The 20,246-nt window shown below is 28.9% G+C and overlaps 2 protein-coding genes and 1 long non-coding RNA gene across 7 annotated transcripts; all 3 read left to right on the forward strand.

Annotated features, from left to right (window-relative positions):
- The first annotated feature begins 1,459 nt into the window (after window positions 1–1,459).
- LOC140662769 (uncharacterized) lies at window positions 1,460–4,110 on the forward strand. The gene is made up of 3 exons (XR_012046173.1): window positions 1,460–1,571; window positions 3,035–3,271; window positions 3,387–4,110. It is a non-coding gene; the product is annotated as an uncharacterized lncRNA (long non-coding RNA).
- Window positions 4,111–5,014: 904 nt separating this feature from the next.
- On the forward strand, window positions 5,015–8,236 carry LOC140676323 (uncharacterized). 2 transcript variants are annotated; one of them, XM_072911248.1, is made up of 5 exons: window positions 5,015–5,121; window positions 6,372–6,609; window positions 6,913–7,238; window positions 7,466–7,713; window positions 7,809–8,236. In XM_072911248.1, exons 1-5 carry the CDS (start codon window positions 5,061–5,063, stop codon window positions 8,121–8,123), a joined length of 1,188 nt encoding a protein of 395 aa, XP_072767349.1. In that variant the 5' UTR covers window positions 5,015–5,060; the 3' UTR covers window positions 8,124–8,236. The 2 variants fall into 2 exon arrangements, with proteins under 2 accessions (XP_072767349.1, XP_072767350.1); XM_072911249.1 differs by having other exon boundaries at window positions 7,487–7,713; window positions 7,809–8,234.
- A 5,897-nt stretch (window positions 8,237–14,133) lies between these two features.
- On the forward strand, window positions 14,134–18,026 carry LOC140676390 (uncharacterized). 4 transcript variants are annotated; one of them, XM_072911392.1, is made up of 6 exons: window positions 14,134–14,290; window positions 15,096–15,275; window positions 15,540–15,956; window positions 17,090–17,228; window positions 17,422–17,499; window positions 17,582–18,026. In XM_072911392.1, exons 1-6 carry the CDS (start codon window positions 14,182–14,184, stop codon window positions 17,592–17,594), a joined length of 936 nt encoding a protein of 311 aa, XP_072767493.1. In that variant the 5' UTR covers window positions 14,134–14,181; the 3' UTR covers window positions 17,595–18,026. The 4 variants fall into 4 exon arrangements, with proteins under 4 accessions (XP_072767493.1, XP_072767494.1, XP_072767495.1 ...); XM_072911393.1 differs by having other exon boundaries at window positions 17,135–17,228; XM_072911394.1 differs by having other exon boundaries at window positions 15,540–15,845.
- Window positions 18,027–20,246: the final 2,220 nt, after the last annotated feature.

A 20,246-nucleotide genomic window follows, 5' to 3' on the forward strand; every position in this document is an offset into this window, starting at 1 on the left:
TGCGAGCGCTTGATAACATTTTATTTTAAACTGGATGCTAAGTGTCGATCTCTCTTAAATAGATAACGTTAGATTGCCAAACAAAGTTCACGTTGTTGATTTGACTAAATACAACTTTTGACCATAATTGTAAACCGAAATGCCTGAAAAACTTTTACATAGCGTCGATCATTCTTGTGTTGGGTGAATCTTTTTCTTTTTCAAATAATCGTGATTGACGCGGGGCTGTTCGGGGAATACCCATCGACAAACTTGATTACCTTCTACGCAATAATCTGACAGCCACTTCTTCCTGACCGATCTATTGTATTCTCGAAAGTAAAATGCCGCGTCTTCTTCGAGATCTAGCGAAGCAAACCTATCACATGGTTGAATGTGCATGCATTTTATAGATAATTTTCATCTTCATATTCAAAATTATTTATAACATATATGATTTAGTACTTAAAAAATACTAAAGCTCATACAAATATGCTATTAATAATTTTTAAGAAATTAATAAACTTTTATTTGTTTGTATACAAAACATATAGCATTGATCAATGTCAATGCTTGCAAATTAAAGAAACAAAATAAAAAATACGAAAAGGTTATATATTGATATATTTCTACAAATATAATAAATATTAAAATATTAATAGAAAATTTTAATATTTTAAATATTAATAAAAAATATTGTAAATATATATACATTGTGCTTTTTTTTTAAATTTATTAATACTATAGTAGTATAATTATAAATGGGCAAATTGAGAAATGCGTTTATATTTGAAAATATCTTTTTCTTTATGTCTGCATTTCAATGTCAGAACAAAGTATGTTTAACTTTGACTCAGCACATATTTTGTATAGTTGTTTAGATTTTATGACTCATTAATTATTAGTGATTGAATGGCGTGACCATCTTTTTTCAAAGAGATTATTGACCTTAATATTAATGTGTCATTAATTCGCGTGTAAAATAAACAAATTAATCAAAGGCTAATAGCTCGAATAATTAAAGTGCATCACGATTTTCTTTACCGGATATCCGCTGCTGGCAGCGACGAACATTCACAGAGTAAAGTACGAGCTTCGTTACACGAAATATTTCGTAACAGATTTATTGTATTGCTTTTTATTATTATACATATAATTCACACGAGATGCGCTCATCTGTAACAGAGAAAATGGAAAGTTATTGTACATTCTTTCACTCTTTGTTCTAATCTTTTAAAAACGTCTCTGAGAGTTCCGAAAGGATTGGTTAATTCTTTTCTAACCATTAGTGATACGTTAGTCCTTAAATCTTCACGAATAAGGAATGCATCAGATGTGTTAGCTAAAGGTTAAAGAATGGAAATGGACTACGATATAGATTTAATGGGGACGAACGATAAGGATTTCTTTATCACAATACCTGTTTTTTTCAACCTTATATAAGTTGGATGCATTTCAGGAGGAAATTCAGTATTAGTCCAAATAGTACAAGTAAGTCTTGTTTATTTGTGCCTCAAAATTCTCAAATAAAATCATGAAGTGGATTCTCTTATTAACAATATTTATTATTGTACAATATGGAAAAGGGAGAGGTAAAAACTGTTATATATTTCATTTATAGATTATGCTAATCTTATATATAATAATAGAAATAATTTAATAAGATATAAAAAACTAATATATAATAGATGTCAGCTGTTTTAATAAACTAAAACAATTGCGAGTTTAATTATTTGAATATTATTTTGACAATAATACCAAGAAATTTTTACAGATGTTAATTAATATGCGAGTGAAATATTTTTGATTTACGCACTTACGAAATAACAAGAATATTATTGCATCAAGTAATGTATTTATTTAATGAATTAATATTGCAAATTAAATACATAACAGTACAAATAAAACGCAAAACGTGGAACATATATGCATTTTTTAAACCGTAGATGAACAGATTATCGATAAGATATCAATTGCATATATATAATTAGTTCCACATGATTTATATGACTATGTTTATTGATTAGAATGGTAAATGTTTGATGACTAATATTCATCCTCGAATGTTAGAAGCGAGAATACGAGAATGTTTTTTTAATTATTTCTCGATTTTTTCTTCTTTTTTAAAAAAAGATGAATAACACCTATTGTATCTGATAATATACAGATTTACGGAACTCGACATATTAAATCTTCGTAGCACAGAAGTAAAAGAATGTACAAAATCTTTACGTAACAGCAACTAATAAAGTATTTGTATTTTTTCAATATTAATAGAGATATATTAATTATGTAAATTAATAATATTAATGCAACAATTAAGGAACAGTTTCTCTTTGACTATGTTAAATCGTTCGAAGATTAGTGAAATACTTGTATCACGTTGTTATTCTGGAATATGCAAGAATATTCCAGAGTGCATATTTACACTCTCCACAATTTCTTACAATATTTGATATTGCTGAAATGTTCTTTCTCCTGATATTTATATCTCGGTATGTTGTTTTCCTCTTTTAATCTCTTCGCTAAAACACCTCGGTATATGTTCGTGCCTCTTAATGTAAATTATCGAATTATTTGATAATTTTAGCAAAAAATAAGTTTTTCGCAATACTTATTGCAAAGAATATATTTTTTCAAAAATAACCAAAATAAAACCAGCAAAGTCCTCGAAATATATTTATTTAGTATTTATTTAGTTCTAATATGTTTACTGATTTATGTACAAAGTTCCATATGTATAAACTGATCTCTGGAACATTTAACTTATTTATCCGCTCTTATATTACCTGAACCACTTACTGAATTAATAAAATGTTAAGTATTAATAATGCAATTAAACACTTCATACATATAAAGCAATATTAATTGTAATAATGTATCAACACATGAAATACAAAATTAATAACTCTATATTACTAATATATCAGAAATTGCTTTTTCTTAGCGGTAGATTATTTGATAAATTTCTTACTCAATTTTTTCAACCAAAATTTAATAAAAGTATTAAAATTTTTGAAAAACAAAATTAATGTAAATATATATTATAATGTAGGTCTTAAGAATGACAATTCACTGGTATCATCGGTAAAGGATAACGAAAACGTGTCAGCTTCACTGAACGAAACTGTGTCAGCTTCACAGAACGAAACCGTGTCAGCTTCACAGAACGAAACATCGACATCAAAATGGCAATATATAAAAAATGCATATAGTAATGTTCAAAATTCTATCAAAGAAAAATTGACCCGTTTGGGAGCAGGTTACGAACACCTCAAGCAGTGTCTCAAAGGTAAGCTCTTGAAGTGGACATATAATATTGTAATTTATAAAACACACACACATATATATATATATATATATATTAATTGAAAATAAACATATAATAATTAAACATTTGATTATAGGTTTAGGGAAAATAATTAGCGGAACTGAAGAGATTTCAACTTTATCAGAACAGAATAACAAAACAGGGAGTCTAACAATAACTGTTGAGACACATGAAAACACTTCATATCCAATAGAGAATAACAAGACACAATAAAATGTGAATCTAATAATTCTAAAAGCGCCGAACGAATCGATAGACACTCCTACGTCGGATGAATGAAAAGCCTATGCTAAAAATGACGAAAAGAATAAACCTGATGATAAAAAAGATTCATTACATATATCCGAAATCATATAACTGAATCGCATCAAATAATGAAATAGAAAAGATAATTTAAGTAAAAGATCCCGAAACCGATTGAATCGATTCTATTTAATCGAGCTCTTCAAAAGTTAGTTTAAAACTGACAGAGAAGAGAAGCCTGCTGAACAAGAAGACAAGAAAGATACACTCGTACCAATAAAAAATGATGAAGACAAGAACGATTACACCATTGATTATCAATAATGAAGAAATTAGTGGCTGTCAAATCGAAGAACCAAATTGAATATTTGGATGTTAAAACATTGATTAATAAAAATGATCAAACGTAAAAATTTACACCGCACAAAAATAAAAAATTATTATTCGTTATATTAGAAGATTCATATCTTTCAGATTGTTTGAAAAAGAATATTCTTTCTCTTCAACACGTACAGTTTTGTAATCTCAAATAGATCTATAAAAATAAGAAGACAAATTAAAATCATTGTAATAAGTGAAAAAATCAATAACATATAAATTTTTATATTAAGTATTTGAGTTTTTAAATATAAGCATTTTTATTTTTCAATTTTGAATAGCTATTATATAATTTTTATTAAATAAATCAGATAAAAATTATGCTTTAAAGAGATTCTATTCATTTATAAGTTTCCTTCATTTATAATTATAAATATATTATTAAAGTTCTTTTGATTAAAAATACAAATGGCATACACAGATAAAATAGTATTTAAAATAAAAAATATAAAGTTCTTTTAATTAAAAATGCGAATAGCATACATAGACAAAATGATATTTGAAATAAAAAATATAAAGTTTTTTTTATTAAAATGTGAATCGCATACAATGATAATTGAAATAAAAGATAAACATTTTTTTGGTAAGTTATTTCTTTCATCAGATTATATAAATGGTTATATATATTTACATGTTAATTAAATTTTTTTTAAACATTTATTTTATTTTACAAATTTTATATTGTAAAATGTAACTTTAGTTGATAATCTGTTATTATAATAAATAATAATTATATTTTTAATCATTTTTATAATAAATATTTTAAGATTTTACAAAGGTTTATATTGTGGTAAGAATTATAATAATTGATATAATAATTGACTATTGAAAAATTAACAACTTTAATTTGATTGTAAAAAATTGATTAGACAAATTCTTGAACCATTGCATTCCATTTCAACTTAATAGAAGTATGTTTTAAATAATTAAAAATTTTATTTATTGATCCTTGACGCCTGTTGATCATTGAGAATTACAGTTCTCTCTCATGATTCGTCTCATAGCGACGATTCATCGGGAATATCACGTAGATGAACGTGTCTTGCATTGTAATAACCATTCTAAGGTCGTGCATAGTTATTAAAAAAGGGCAGAGCGTTGTCACGATCAAGTCAGACCGTTTTCAGACATGACGAAGAACGTCGGTAGCATCCTTCTGCTAATATTCGTGTTATCGTTTGCACGAGCAGGTGAGAGAAATATCTCTGAAAGTTAAAGGAATATAAGTGTCGCGCACGTTGGTATCGACCTCGAGGAGCGAATTTATGTGTTATATTAAGAGTGCCATATTAGCTGTGAATATTAGAAAATTTTCTTCTCAAACCTGTTGTATGTGTTATAATGGATACAATATGTCGTCGTTACAAATTGATGGAATTTTTATGATCTCTGCATTAGATGAATATAAACCGCTTGATATAAAATTCCAAGATTCCAAAATTCTTAAAAAATGAAGAAAGATACTTATCGATATTGTCAATTACTTTTATAACGTCTGTAACACTTCAATGTACGAAATATTTAATACTGAGCAGGTTGATATAATTTGGTTTTAATAATAATTAATTTAATTTTAATAATAATAATTAATAATTATTAATAATTTAATAATTGAACTAACATGATTTTGAAATTTAACAGTGCAAGCATGAAATACATTTTGAATTTATAATAAAATAATTATATAATTATGAAGTATTTTTATATTAGTTTTTTTTCCAAAAAGCATAAAAAAGCACAATTTAATAGCAAAGTAACAAAAAAGAATAAAGCATCTAACGTTTTTATATAAGTTTTTTGCTAAATTAATATATATATCAAACTTATAATTAATGCATAGCAAATGGTTTTCCTGCAAGCATGTTTATATTCATTGCTCATCCGCATGTGATGAAGAGTTCTAAGAAAAATAACAGAGCTACACAACAATGTCGAATAAGCGAAACTGTAATTAACAAAATAATGACTCGTCAGTAGAAAAGTGAATAATCAAATGTTTATCTGATTGCAACTTTGTATGAAACGAATATTTTAAACATAATTTGTTTGTTAAAAGTGTTGAACAATGTATCATTATTTATTCAAATATGTGGCAATGCAAAACTTTTATATCTACGATATTATAAAATATCGTTTTTTCTATTTTAATTAATAAATTGATATAATTAAGATTTCATAATATTTCAGAAAAACAGAAAGAGAGAAAAGTGATTACTTAAATTAAAACGCACAAATGCACATTCATTATATTCGTGATATTAGCTAATAAAAGTGTTACATTTTAAAGATTTTCAAAGATGCTCTTCCTTCAGTCTCAATTTTTTTCTTATAATTGGATTAAAAATTATAAAAATAATCTCATAAGATACACAAGAATATGCTTTCTTCCTTCACCTCTTGGTTTCTAGACCTGGTTGAAGAAACACTTTTCATTGAACAGACGAGAACGAGCTACGACGAAACACGCCGCCGGAATTAACGCCGGGGTTGGTCGTCAAAACGTCGAGTGGTGAAGAACCCCAGACACGTCTCCTCTCCTTCAACCCTGTCACGGCGACTGTCACTTTGAACGCGGGGCGCAACAATGCGCATTCTGTCAGCCTGGGCGCAAGCCTCGACGGTATTAGCTTCTCGGAAAGTAACAGTTACAATCACCCGACAAGATATGGAATGGATGGGTAAATGTAGAATAATTTAAAATTTATTTATAATATTTGCTGAAAAAGTCGAATAAATAATAAGTAAGTTTAAATCGTTCAGAAATTATTAAAAGTTAGATATATCAATTAGAATTTTTTAGTAACATTTTGTCAATCATTTCGGTTCTGTATTGTAATATATATTTACTATTTAATATTATACGTATAAAGATAAAGCATATAAGTATTTTTCGTTCTCATTTATCGAATGCAAATGATATCTTAAACTTATTTTTTTTTTGTAAAGATAAATATATAAAAGACAAAATTATTATTTTTTAGATCTCCCCTTTCCGTAAGTAAATCTGCGACTGTTGCCGCAGGATTATCAGGAATCTCTACAGCAGATTCGAAAGCTTTCAGCGACGGTAGTAAAACCAAAACTGAAAGCCATTCGCTTAGTTTCGGTCAAGCAACAGCAACTTCTTTCGGAATAGTCGAAAATGGACATGCGATTACCGGCGCTGCGTCTTCCGTTGGTGTCTCGCAATCCTCTGCTGTAACTGGTGGCAATCGAGGACAATTCTTCTCACAAGCTGGTGCCGTCAGTGCGCAATATCCGTATCAGCCGACATGGAACAATGTTGGTCCAAGCGATGGACACAATGGCAAGTGCAGTTGTCAATTACATCACATATTCTTCTTCGTCGTTTCGAATTTTATTCTTATTATTTAAATAATTTACATAAAAAATTTACGTTAAAAATTCAGGAATATGCTCCCTTATAGCCAGATAATTGTTATTTATGAAATACTATCTGCATATTATAAAAATGTTAACATTTATTGCTGAAATAATAGTTGAAGATTAAAGTATAATATTTTTCTGTTCAAGATTTAAAATTCAGTATTTCAGATCGACGTTTCAATCGACCTACGTTGACCATCTGGAAACCGTATGATGGAACACGACCGACATTGAATATCGATGCGTTTGGTACATCCAGACAAGAGGAAAGGCCAATGATTCACATCCACAAATGGCGACCTGATCACCAAATATTTTCACGGCCAGATCTATCGATTGAACATCAACCGCGCGACTCTTGGAATGATCAAACACGTGAATCAACAATTCTTCGAGTAAGTTCAAACTCTTTCCTTTACGGTTTTTCGACCGGTCATCCGATCTTTCAAGGCAACGTCGATCTTACAAGTTTTATGTCCCTGTCAATCAGGAATATAACTCAGGAAACACTCAAAATTGGAAAAGTGCGTCTTCCAATCATGTTTCTAGTGGTTCTTTCAATGAAGACCATTTCAAAGGTACATCGACCTCGGGACGTCAAGGTGGGAGTTCCGTGACGCAGGTCAATGCTCAAGCAATTGCGTCGTCCGTGGAAGAATTCTTCCCTAAAGATAGGAGTGCACAAAGTCAGATTATACCAATGGAATACGTCGGAGGTAAAGATTTTGAAGAAAAACAACCAGACAGTGATGTATTATCTGATTTCGCACAGACTGTTGTCGACGAATTGTTCGATGTAGTATGATGGAAACGAAAAAAGATGTATATTTATACAATTTATTTTATGTCATTTTGAATTTTATATTATAATAGATATTTTGTATTTATTTGTGTATCCAATCTGATAAAACAATCAATTAAATTTACATCTTGTACCAGTATTTTTCATCAATAATGAATTATAAAACTTTATATTTGATAAATATCAATATTTAATAATCAATACTTTTTAAAAATTGTACATATACTCATTTTTACAAACATTTATGTTAAATAAATTTATTTTATTTATCTTCAATTTGTATTACTATTTATATTTTCCGTAACAAAAATGATGAAACGTATCCGGCAGTAGAAACGACTACAGATGACAGCACCAATTGAGTTACGTTAGCAATTACTGTGCACGCGGTTTGTGATGTAATTTATTATTTCTCTTCACACTTTGAAATTCTGCGTGTCTCATCGTGTTTCCCGGAAAATAATTCGCGAGAAGATAAGTTTTAATGAAATATAAACTTCGTACAATGCAAGATCAAAAGAATCAAAGAAAAATAATTTATTAAACCTTTAGTTTCTCTCTCTCTCTCTCTCTCTCTCTCTCTCTTTCTTTCTTAATGAGGAACTTAATAAACTTATGATATTGTGACATTCTCTATTTAGAAAATATCCGGAGGAAGGAAAAATGTAAAAGTAGAATTGAGAACTTTAAGTACTATATATCCTGTACTGTATATCCACACAATAATAAGGCTGTTACATGTTTCTGCATTCATAAGATTTTATATTTTATATTTCATAAAACGTCCGTCATAAATGTATATTGAAGTCACTATTTATTAGATAATAAATATTTATTACAAAAAAATGAGCTTGTGATTGGTCTTCGAATTTAATTTTTGTACGAATACTAATTAGTGTAATGATTGTCATAAATATTTATTTACATGTTTATTACATCACTTGACTCCAATTTTAAGTAGGTGAAGGTCAAGTAATGTGGAGGAACCTTGAAGGTCAAGACATGATCTTGAACTTCTGGCGACATCTTTGAAAGAGCTGATGATTTGAATAACTTATGGAATGACCGAAGGATCTGTCATATCCACGGCGTCAATAATCTTCAGCAACCATATCAGCAGATGGTACTTGAGCTAGAATGCTCATTGATATAACATGAACATTTGGTATCTAACATTATTTAATTTTTTCAATAGAAATATAAAATCCAGTTTGTTAAAAAAATGTTAATGATAATATATGCCACTGATGTAATGCAAAAGGTTCTCATTTATAAATGATAAAAGTTTGTCTGAAAGTCAAGTATATAGTTCAATCTAAAAGTCAAATGTTTATTAAATGTTTATAAAAGACATTTAATGTATCATCTTTCTAATAATTATAAATACATCTTATTTAATTTTCGAAAAATGAATTTTTAGTTAGAAGAATCTTACAATAAAGTTAATTTTTTATGAGATTACAATAGATAGCATATGCTGTTTCTTTCATTTGCATGTCATTAAGATATATGATGGCAGCAATTAATCATGTGTAGGGATTTAAATAAACAGAAACTATCTTTCCATAAATTTAATTTCTTAAAAGGATGTAGCGCTTATGTTTACACAATTGCAAGATATATGAATAGAAAAATTTGAGTTTAAAAAAAATGAAAATCAATAAAACAGAATAATTCAATATTCTCTCTTTAAAAATATTATTATCTAAAAAATTAAGAAATACGAGATCCGAGTCATCGATGAGGAACCTGTAATCGAATCAACGACGAATCTGATGTGTGAGAAGCCTGAAATACGTCATGCGATTCAAGGTCTCGGCACTGACTCACCGATCATTTCAGTTTGACTCGCAAAAACCTACGGTAAAAATAATTATCGTGGAACCGGTCGGGGATTATCTGCGAGATTTGATTATTCGTACGTTGCAATTAACGAACCGAATAGAACGAACCGACGTCTATTTAAGAGGTTGAGGCTATCACATATCAATCGATTTTTTCATTCTTTTATTTTATGAATATATTATTTTATTTTATGACTATACACTCCAATTAATAACTCCATGGCATAGTGATATACACGCGTAATAAGATCTAAAGATTAATATAATGACCGATTCAACATTCTGCTATTTTCTTTTTTTTTAAGATTTGGTAAAAAATTATTAATACTATTACCGAATGACTAAGATGTTGATAGCAAGGCAAGAAAATTCCCCAGATATTTTAGCGTGCAGTTAATTTTCTAAGATTCTAAGCTATAAGATAATTGTATGTTCACGAGCAAGTATACACAATATCGTCTAACTTCGAGAGATATGTACTTATTTCTCTGAACTAGCTGAATAAAGAAAGTTCGTCAAATTAAAACTTTTGAAATTTCAAAGTTGTAACAATAAATTTATGTATACCATGATTTGAAAATGTAAAAACAATCAATACTATAATCACAATAACTTCATCTTATTTACGAAATTTAGATTTTAGAATTAATAAAAAATAAAATTGCAATTAATTTGAGCGCGTTTAATTATTGTGTAAAAATTTAAAAGTTATATATGTATACACACACACACACACACACACACACACATGTGTGTATATGTTAGCACTTATATTTTTCAAATTTGTAAAATTTGTTAAACCTAATCTCTTTTACACAAGATTAAAGATTCATGTTGTATTATTAATTTTTTTTTGCAATGGCCTTTGTATACATAACATCCAATAATGATGAATCTACCATTTTAATTATCTGCTTTTCATGATTTTTTGTATGCTCATCTAAATCAACATATCAGCAATCGTTGATACCAGTTTAAATCGTGAGAACAATTTACAAATGAGCGTGTACACTTTTTCAATCGTACAAAGAAAAATTTGTTTTGGAAAATTTCCGCGCATTACACATCGTAACAATTATGTAAATTTGTAAATTTATGCACAATTAATACTAAAAATTACAATGATATAAAACTATCTTCACATAAATTATATTCATAAATTAATTATAATTCTATAATATATTTATATGTTAATTATAAATATATAAAATACATGCATCAATTGTGCTAATCTTTATATGCATAAAAGATATATAATATAAAATATTAAAAAATATATGTATATATTAAAAAATCAAATATCTTATTATGCCAGATTATTACAAAATTTATGGTCTGTTAATTAATTCAGGGATCTTTTTTGTGGAATCAATCTCTTTCCAAAAAGGGATTTTCGTTACGGCTCTCCATCATCAGAGATTACAACTATAATTTCTAGATCTCATACACCTTGATCAGTCAAGGTTAAACTTCGAACTCCGCATTTTTCTGCAGTTGACAGGAAGATGATATGTGTTGTCGGCGGCTTATGCGGTTTTAGTTACGCACAATTCAAGTAAACCGATCACACGATATATGCCAGATGTTTCCCACTAACTTCTTAATCGCAGGTAATTATGGACCATTCTAGAAAAATCAAATTTGCATGCTATAACAGTTTCTTAGTAAATCTAATTATTTCCGCCCGCAAACGCGCGCATCGTGTTATTGATGACGTAAGTAAAAAATAATACTTTAAAAAGTATTTAATTGATATGTTATAGCATATACATGACGAAATCACCGATAAGAATGACATATAATATCAATGATATTTTATGATGCAAAGTTGTTATTTTATATGCACGTGTGTATAGAAAAAGAGAGAGAGAAAAAGAGAAAGAGAGAGCGAGAGAGAGAGAGAGAGAGAGAGAGAGAGAGAGAGAGAGAGAGAGAGAAGGAGGAAAAAAGAAAGAGAAAGTATATGATATAAATTGTTAAATAAGATTATTAATTATTATTATTAATTATCGTCATATATAAAAACATATATTAGCGTAACTTTTTACTATAAAAATTGCATCTCAAGTAAATATAATATTAGTTAACGTATCATTGCATCATTCAATCGCTTAAAATACTCGTTGAAACTTGTTATCTGTTTTTATAAGAAGTAAAATGTATATACATGATCGATGTGATAGGATATGCGAATTTACACATAAGCTTGATTCGTAATAATATGATCGGCGGATGCAACACACGAATGCTATTTACAGCGTTGAGAAGCAAGCAGAATATTAACTGGATTTGCATATGTAACTTGATCGTTATTTCAAATTGCAGTGCTGATCACTATAGGAATTAACAGCATCGATATATACAATTAAAATCGATGTTATGTAAAAACAAAATATGTACAAGTTATATTTCTTTAGAAAACGGTATTAGAGTTTATATAAATTAATAAAAAAGTAGTTGTTTTAAAATTAATAAGCCAATTATTTTTTAATTAAAGGAAATTAGAGATTAAAACAATAAGAAAAAAAGGAGAACAAAAATTGATGCAAACTTATTTTAATACTATAAATAGAGACAGAGAATTGCATTTTAAAATGTTGATATATTTGATATTATATTTTGCATGTGTGAATCACAGATCCATTAAACGCGACGAAAGAGAATATGACGACTCTCGCTCAACGATAATTATCTGAATATATATACATGTTCAAGTTAGGAAATTCTGATGAACCAGCATCGTTCCATGTTTAATGCATGGAAACATAGTTTAATTTCAGTAATATATCTTGATGCCGGGGATATTATAATACTATTAGTCAAAATATGTATAACACACAATAATTATTAAATAATTATATATATTGTATCAGACTATATATGTACGATAGTAATAGCATGATAAGACAGAGTTAACAAAAAATATGAATAATAAAGATTAATGATGAGTTGATGAACGACAACAACATGCCTATATGCTTCATTATGCGGAATAACGCTATTCAGAAACCGGTATATCACCGCTTTATACAAATTCTTGGTAGTCGTTTCTTAAAAGATTTTAATAATTCTTTCAGACGTTAATAAAGACTAAATCGTCTCTCTCTCTCTCTCTCTCTCTCTCTCTCTCTCTCTCTCTCTTATATCTTTATACTATTTCCATCATTTTCTCAAGATTTAACAAAATTTTAGGCGCAATAAAAAGTGATTGATTATGTTTTATTAATGAGTTATTAATTCCGTTTGATTTCTATCACGCACGTACGCTATAGTATATCAATATTTATGATTTAATATTATTATTAATACCAATCTTTTATTCTCATATTAATATTTATATTATTTTTAAAATAAACAAGCAAAAATTTATAATATATATAAAAAGTTATGGAGGAAAACGCTTTTTCACATATTTTTATCTCACAATTGCAGTAAAGTATTTCCTCATAAAAAATGTGTTCATATTTAAAAAAATTTTCTATAAATATAATGAACTATTTATTTTCTATAAATATAGAACACATATTATTTTTTTATATGTTTTCAAAGCCTGCTCATTTTAAAATTTATATTAAAAACGAACTAAATAATATTGTAATTATATACAATAAACTTATGATTATAAATTAAACATTATATATTCAAATTTAAAAACTATCGCAAAAAAGACATTATTTTTTATACAATTTACACTTTGCGCTTTATGTATTTAAAAATTTTTTATTTTAGAGAGATATACTTTAGATCAGTTTTTAAAGCACTTAAAAGTTGTTAGTGATGTAAAATAAGTTTTACTTATTGCGTTATTCCGTCTAAAACAACGTATTAGAAAGAAATTGAATTTTAATTAATTCCTTTAACGTTATTATAACACCTTTAAAAAATCTCAAGATAAATGTATACATAGAAGTTACATGCTGTATACATATTAAATTATAAAACACAATGTTTTCTTGTTTTCGAACTTATTTAATATTCACTTTGAATTTGTTCTCGAGCACTTTAATCTTGAAGAGAAGTATTTTAGACTGATAGTGTGCACTATATATATAGACGGGGATTCCCTCGGAAAATTTAAAAAATTAGCGTTGCTCCGCGCGGCGCAGCGTGATATGTGCGGTAAAAAGCGATGGAGGTGGTTCGTGTTGCATAATTACATCAGGATCACATGCGTATCGTATCGATGACTATAAAAGCGGCAAGATTAAAAGATCGACATGCAGTGCATCCACCGAACGCCCCTCATGATGGTTCGTGCTCTTGGACTAGTGCTCCTTTTTTCGCTTGTCGCGACCCTTTCAGGGTTGCCGACTACTAGTGTACCAGGTACGAAAATAAAGATAATTTCATAGAAGTAAAATATACATAATATTGTAGTCATAGTTGATAAAATTATTTTCGTTTAACGGTATATTATACATTTGTCAAAAAAATTGCATATAAATATAACTGCGTATTTTAACTTTTTTTTAACTTTTAAGCAGATTTAACAATATAATACAATTAGATTGCATTGTTGTAAATACTATTTCTGTTTATAATTATTTAAATTAAATTTAAATTATTTATATTAAATATTAAATATTAAATCTCGACTGCAATTTAAATAAATAATTTGTAAATTTTCAAAAAAAATGAAAAAATAAAGCGTTGCAAAGATTAACATATTTTATTCAATATATTAACGTATTAGGAGTCAATCTATTCAATTATATAGTCAATTCGAAAAAATTACTATTTCGCATTCTGTAATTTTTTACAAAAAATCCTTTAACAAGAAATGTAATACACATTTATGATATTGTCACAATATTTTACTGAATCTTACTATTGAAGTAGAAAATATAAAAAAGAAATATTTTTAACATTTTTGTTGCTTAAACAGCTATTTATGCTATTTATGCAATCTTAAATATTGCTTTGTAAAACATAGGAGACAACCGCGCGAACTCTGTAATTTATTTTGCATGCAGCAGACAAGATGTCTTTGAAAATAACAATGATGTCAGAATGCGCTGGAAAAAAAATCTAATCGCAATCAATTTAAAATTCTTATGCTTTGTATCGATCAATGTAATCTGTCTATGTCTGTTCACATAATGATTGATTCATTTTTTAACGTGATTGTCAGACCCGGTGGTGAATGAAGAACACACATTGTCAACCGAATTACGGCCGCCGCCGTTAGATGAGAAGGAACGTCATGCCACGATTTACATAATTAACTTGTATGCAGTAAAAAATAGCAGCGGTAGTACATCAGAGGAAATGTTTGAAAATGAAATCGTCGAAGCAGTTCCTGATATATTAGGTAAGTGTAATTAATGAACGTAATTAATGATGTACATAAAGTTATATATATATATATATATATATATATATAGAATTTTCTTCAGTAAATTCAATTAGACATTAATTTTTTTCAGCATATTTTAACACATTTTTCTTCATTAATAATAGCAAATTTTTTATATACTAATACATGATAAAAATAATAAATAAGTTATAAGCAAAAGTCGAAATGTCATTAAAATAATGCCTAACAAGATCTGGAATCAAAAATGTATCTTTGCAGAGCCATTAGCCACTGTTCTTCTAGTAATAACAGAAGATGATGAAGAAAAAGAAAGACATTCACCCACCGACCTTGACGAGTTCGCGGCAGAATTGGAAGTTGAAGGTATCAAGGTCGACAAGATTGATGTGGACAATAAATCGAAAGTACTCAAATTAAAATTGGAAAAGGCACAGGCGCAGAGTATGATAGAAACTGCTTCCAAACCGATTTATGAGAGAAAAGATCGACAGAAGAGAACTACTTACTGTAAGAAGTGCGGAGGAGGATATGGGGGTGGATATCCGAGCGGAGGAGGATATGGGGGTGGGTATCCGAGCGGGGGTGGTGGATATTATCCTAGTGGTGGTGGAGGTCATTGTCCTACTTGCGGTGGCAAGGGAGGAGGAGGTTATTATCCTCCTAGTGGTGGTGGTGGTGAGTTATAATTCTAATCACGAACGCTAGCTAATAATTAATGAACAAATCCATTACCATTAATTGAATTTATTTATATCAAAGACTGTATAAAATTATACTGCCAAACTCTTTTTGCTATCATTTTTTTGACCAATGTAGAACAAATTTCTCGATAAAGGTAAGAATTTGTAATTTTCTAGTAATTGTAGTCTGAAAATATAAAATTTTCTACTGAAAAAAGAGAAATTAAATTCTAGAAAAAAGTATAGACAATTAATTTTTCAATTGATCTAAAGTTTATTTCAATAGAATCTCAATTAAAAAACTTGTTTATAAAGTTACTATTCAAAATAAAAAAAAAATAACAAATAATAATTTCTTTTGAGTTTCATTAAAAAAAAGTGTTTCCAACATATTGATCAAAATAGCTGTAGTTGAAACAAAAATTTGATGGATTCTGAGCTTTTCTGCTTTATGTGACAACCAGATTATTTCTAACTTATTATATAATATACAAATATTTCGCTTATGTATATCACTATAACTACATCATATATCAGCAATAATAATTATCTAGAATTTGTATCAAAATATTGCATTAGCAAATATTGTGGAAGCGAGCTATTTACTTTGCATGTCTTTGATTACGCTATTTTCTTTCTAAATTTTTCAAATTCAACAGTTAGCATGTGTTAATTTAAAATAAGTTATATAAATCACGCATGTTTCGCGTATGTATCAAAGAAATTCATTTAAAGATAAAACAAGTAAACGCTGAACATAAGTAAAAAAGTACAGAATATTTGATATTAATATGAAATTTTGGCATTATTTCGGAATTATTGGAAATAATGAAAATTACTTGAACAATTATTATTATTAAAAAAATAATATTAAATAAATCACTTATACATATATACATTACATAGGAAAGGTACTAATAACAATATATAGATAAGTATTAATAAATACTAAATAATAACAATTTTTTTGCTTCATACTTAATTTTTCTCAGCTGAAATTTGCAAATCGGGTATAACATTGTAACAAAAATATAACATTTGAAATATCTCATCGTAACTATATATAATATATATTAACGCATTGCTATTGCTAAACTCCATCGCATAACAGGGGCATGGTTTGTTTAGGGCGCGTTGTAGCAGTTATTCCAGTTGTAGTCGTACCTATTACAGGAGGCGCAGGTCATTATCAGAGAGGAGGCGGCGGCGGATATTATCCAAGCGGAGGCGGCGGCGGATATCCAAGCGGAGGCTGTAACAAATGCGGGTATATATACTGTTTTCTAAATACAGCGACTAATTGTGTAAAAAAAAACCCATATAATTATTAAGTAACAAAACAAATTAATTTGATTTAAAACAATATTCATAAAATTAACGTTTAAAAGTCACTGTGTTTTACATTTGTTCTTTCTCTTGATTCTTTTTATTAATTGTTATACAATTTATTTTGTCTTTAGTGGTGGTGGTGGTGGAGGTGGTGGCTCGTATTCCAGTGCTTCTGCTTCGGCCCAAGCTTCGTCTTCTTCTGGAAGTTGGTAAGTCTTATGTTTAAAATGATTATTTTTATACATTATAGATAGTTTATATTTCTATTAATTAAAACGTTATTTTTTTCAGGGGAAAAAAATGAACAGAGTATACATAATCACCTTGTGACCCAAACGTGTTGTTATTAGTGATTTATGCTGCCTTCAAATTCGATAGCCATCAGTATAAATATAAAAGTTTTGAAATAGTTTTCGCATAAATGAACATTTTAACACACTGAAAAAAAATAATGTTGAATCAACAACATTATTATAGTTGAAATTTATTTCATTAATTCAACAACATTATTAATCAAATCAATACGCGACGTATTAATTTGATCAACAATATTGTTGAATGAATAAAATAAATTTCAACTACAATGATGTTGTTGATTCAACACTATTTTTTTTTCAGTGCATTACTTGATAATACTCTGAAAATATTGTAACGCATTTGTTTGTACAACACATATTTGTATTGGCGCATGTTAACCGCGAATAAATAAAAATATAAGTTTAGTTCTAATATAAAACATATGATTATTATTCGGATGTAAACGTATTCCTAGAAATGACTGTCAGATTTATGATCATGAATCCTCGGAAGAAGCACTGCGTGTTTATTGGACCTGTATTTTTCTCGCTTTAATAATCCATTAATTCTTGATAGAATTGCACTTACGATAATAAGATACTGATCCATCATTTGCGCTCACGTGTACATCATTTATTATTGTTTTTTTTTTATTAATTCGTAAATCCGTAAAGTCGGAAAACATTCTCTTAAAAGAATCTTTATCTCCCGAGAAACATTAATTCATTAATAATCTCTTGTCTACATTTACGTTATACAATGTTTTAACATTATCACGACTCAGCTTTAAACATATCCAAATGAATATCTATTAAATCAGAATCAAGTTTTCAATAGAGTAAAAGACGCGTGAAAAAAAAAATAGAAAATTTACCAATTGCGAGCGAGCGATGAAGTATCTCATTTTCCAATCATTTCGCGAGCCTTCTTATCACGCGGAACCTGTTCCGCATTATCAGTCCGTTGTAATTCACTAGAACACCATCGTAATCGACGGCAACGACGACGTTGCAATCTTACTCGGCCACTTTCCGCTCTTTTCTCGTTTCGCGAGATCGGCGTCGTAAGTAACTCACGGGCTTTTCTATCAGTGCTGGATCTAGGCGCCACAACCTCCTATATAAACTGGCCTCTCTATAAATACGACCGGTATACGAGAGCGGTATCGCAGCATCCGTGCGGAATCATTTCAGCACCGACCCGATTGTCTGCAACAGCGAGTGGCAACAGTAATTACGGCACGAGAACGCGTCAGGTGAACTTGTAACGGTAAAGTTTCGATGTTTCTCTCATCACCTTTCTGCGCTGGACAAAGGAAAAAGAGGATATCGACGTGGAATGGATTGTTGAGAAAACGCGAAGTCGATGTTTGGCGGATACGTTGAACAAGCCGTTATTCCGAATTCGTATCGTTGATTCGATAATTTTATCGGTGACTTTATATGATGACCGCTAAAAATAAGAATATTCCGAGAACAATTCGCTTTTGATGATTAAAGTGATTTATTTGCTGATTTGTTACGCGCGTCAGCAACCTGTCATTTTTTCCTGTCAATTTCACGGCCGTAGCTACGACAATTACGGATTGCGTCTTATATTTTCTTTAGAATTTTCTTTATCTACATCTTACTTACGATTAACTATCTCTTTCATTCTACAAGATTCTACATTAGAAAGGATTATTATTAAAATTAAGGTCAAGATCTGCCGCAAGGAAAGTTTGAGTCAGAAAAAAGTAAAAAACCAAGCAATGGAAATAATGCATGTAAGAGAAAACAGAATCAGTAAGAAAAAATGAAGATTTTAAATAAAATATTATTTGCGATATTAAAGACTGCATTATTTTTATCATGTATGTCAAGTATAATTTTAAACACATCTGTGTTTGAAACTAAAAAGAACTAAAAGTATTATACATAAACTTTTTATACAATTTTCATTAAAACAATGAAGCTCCAGCTAATAACTGAATTGTAAAATGGATGGATTGTAAAACCCGATGTACAGGATCGGTCTGAGGAAAATGTGGGTCTGCGGGTCAAATGCTCATCAAGTCCGATCGATCTGTGCTGTCGTAGAGACAAGATGTTCCGTTTCTTTTTCTAATATAAAATGTTGGCACATTCGTACGTATTTTCTGGTCATTGACCGTAAACTCGTAGACTTTGTCGCGACCACGAATAGCTTTACTGCTGGGAAAAACTGGGCATACCAGCGGCAGATCATAAAAACTTACTTGGACGAATAAAGTATCTTTCCAATATTTCCTTCGATTCCTCGATAAGCATTCAAGAAGTGTCAGAAACTCACATGTGCATCACTTTCAATGTGTATCTTATTAATAGATATTAGGTAAGATATTGAGTATATTGCATTTAGATAATACGAGGGGATCTGATCATCTCTAATTTTAAGTATCTCGTCACATATATTTATATAATATATATGTATATAAATATTATGCGTTATAAGTTTGTTCATGTGCTTTTATACATATATAATATTGCATCAGCATATTAATATTGTAATATTAAAAAAGAGACGCACACAGCAACTTACATTTTATATATTTATATTCGACAATCATATATTATTATTTCCTGGAAATCTATAAATAGTTATTTATTGAAAATAATATATTGTATAAACTGAATGATAT

The sequence above is a fragment of the Anoplolepis gracilipes genome, chromosome 2 (assembly GCF_047496725.1).
Source record: "Anoplolepis gracilipes chromosome 2, ASM4749672v1, whole genome shotgun sequence".
NCBI classification, from domain to species: Eukaryota; Metazoa; Arthropoda; class Insecta; order Hymenoptera; family Formicidae; genus Anoplolepis; species Anoplolepis gracilipes.

Coding starts and splice junctions, on each gene's coding strand:
- LOC140676323 (XM_072911248.1), top strand. CDS start 5,061: ATGACGAAGAACGTCGGTAGCATCCTTCTGCTAATATTCGTGTTATCG. Junction 5,122..6,371: donor GTTATCGTTTGCACGAGCAG/GTGAGAGAAATA, acceptor TTCATTGAACAG/ACGAGAACGAGCTACGACGA. Junction 7,239..7,465: donor TCCAAGCGATGGACACAATG/GCAAGTGCAGTT, acceptor TTTCTGTTCAAG/ATTTAAAATTCAGTATTTCA.
- LOC140676390 (XM_072911392.1), top strand. CDS start 14,182: ATGCAGTGCATCCACCGAACGCCCCTCATGATGGTTCGTGCTCTTGGA. Junction 15,276..15,539: donor AGCAGTTCCTGATATATTAG/GTAAGTGTAATT, acceptor GTATCTTTGCAG/AGCCATTAGCCACTGTTCTT. Junction 17,229..17,421: donor GGAGGCTGTAACAAATGCGG/GTATATATACTG, acceptor TTTTGTCTTTAG/TGGTGGTGGTGGTGGAGGTG.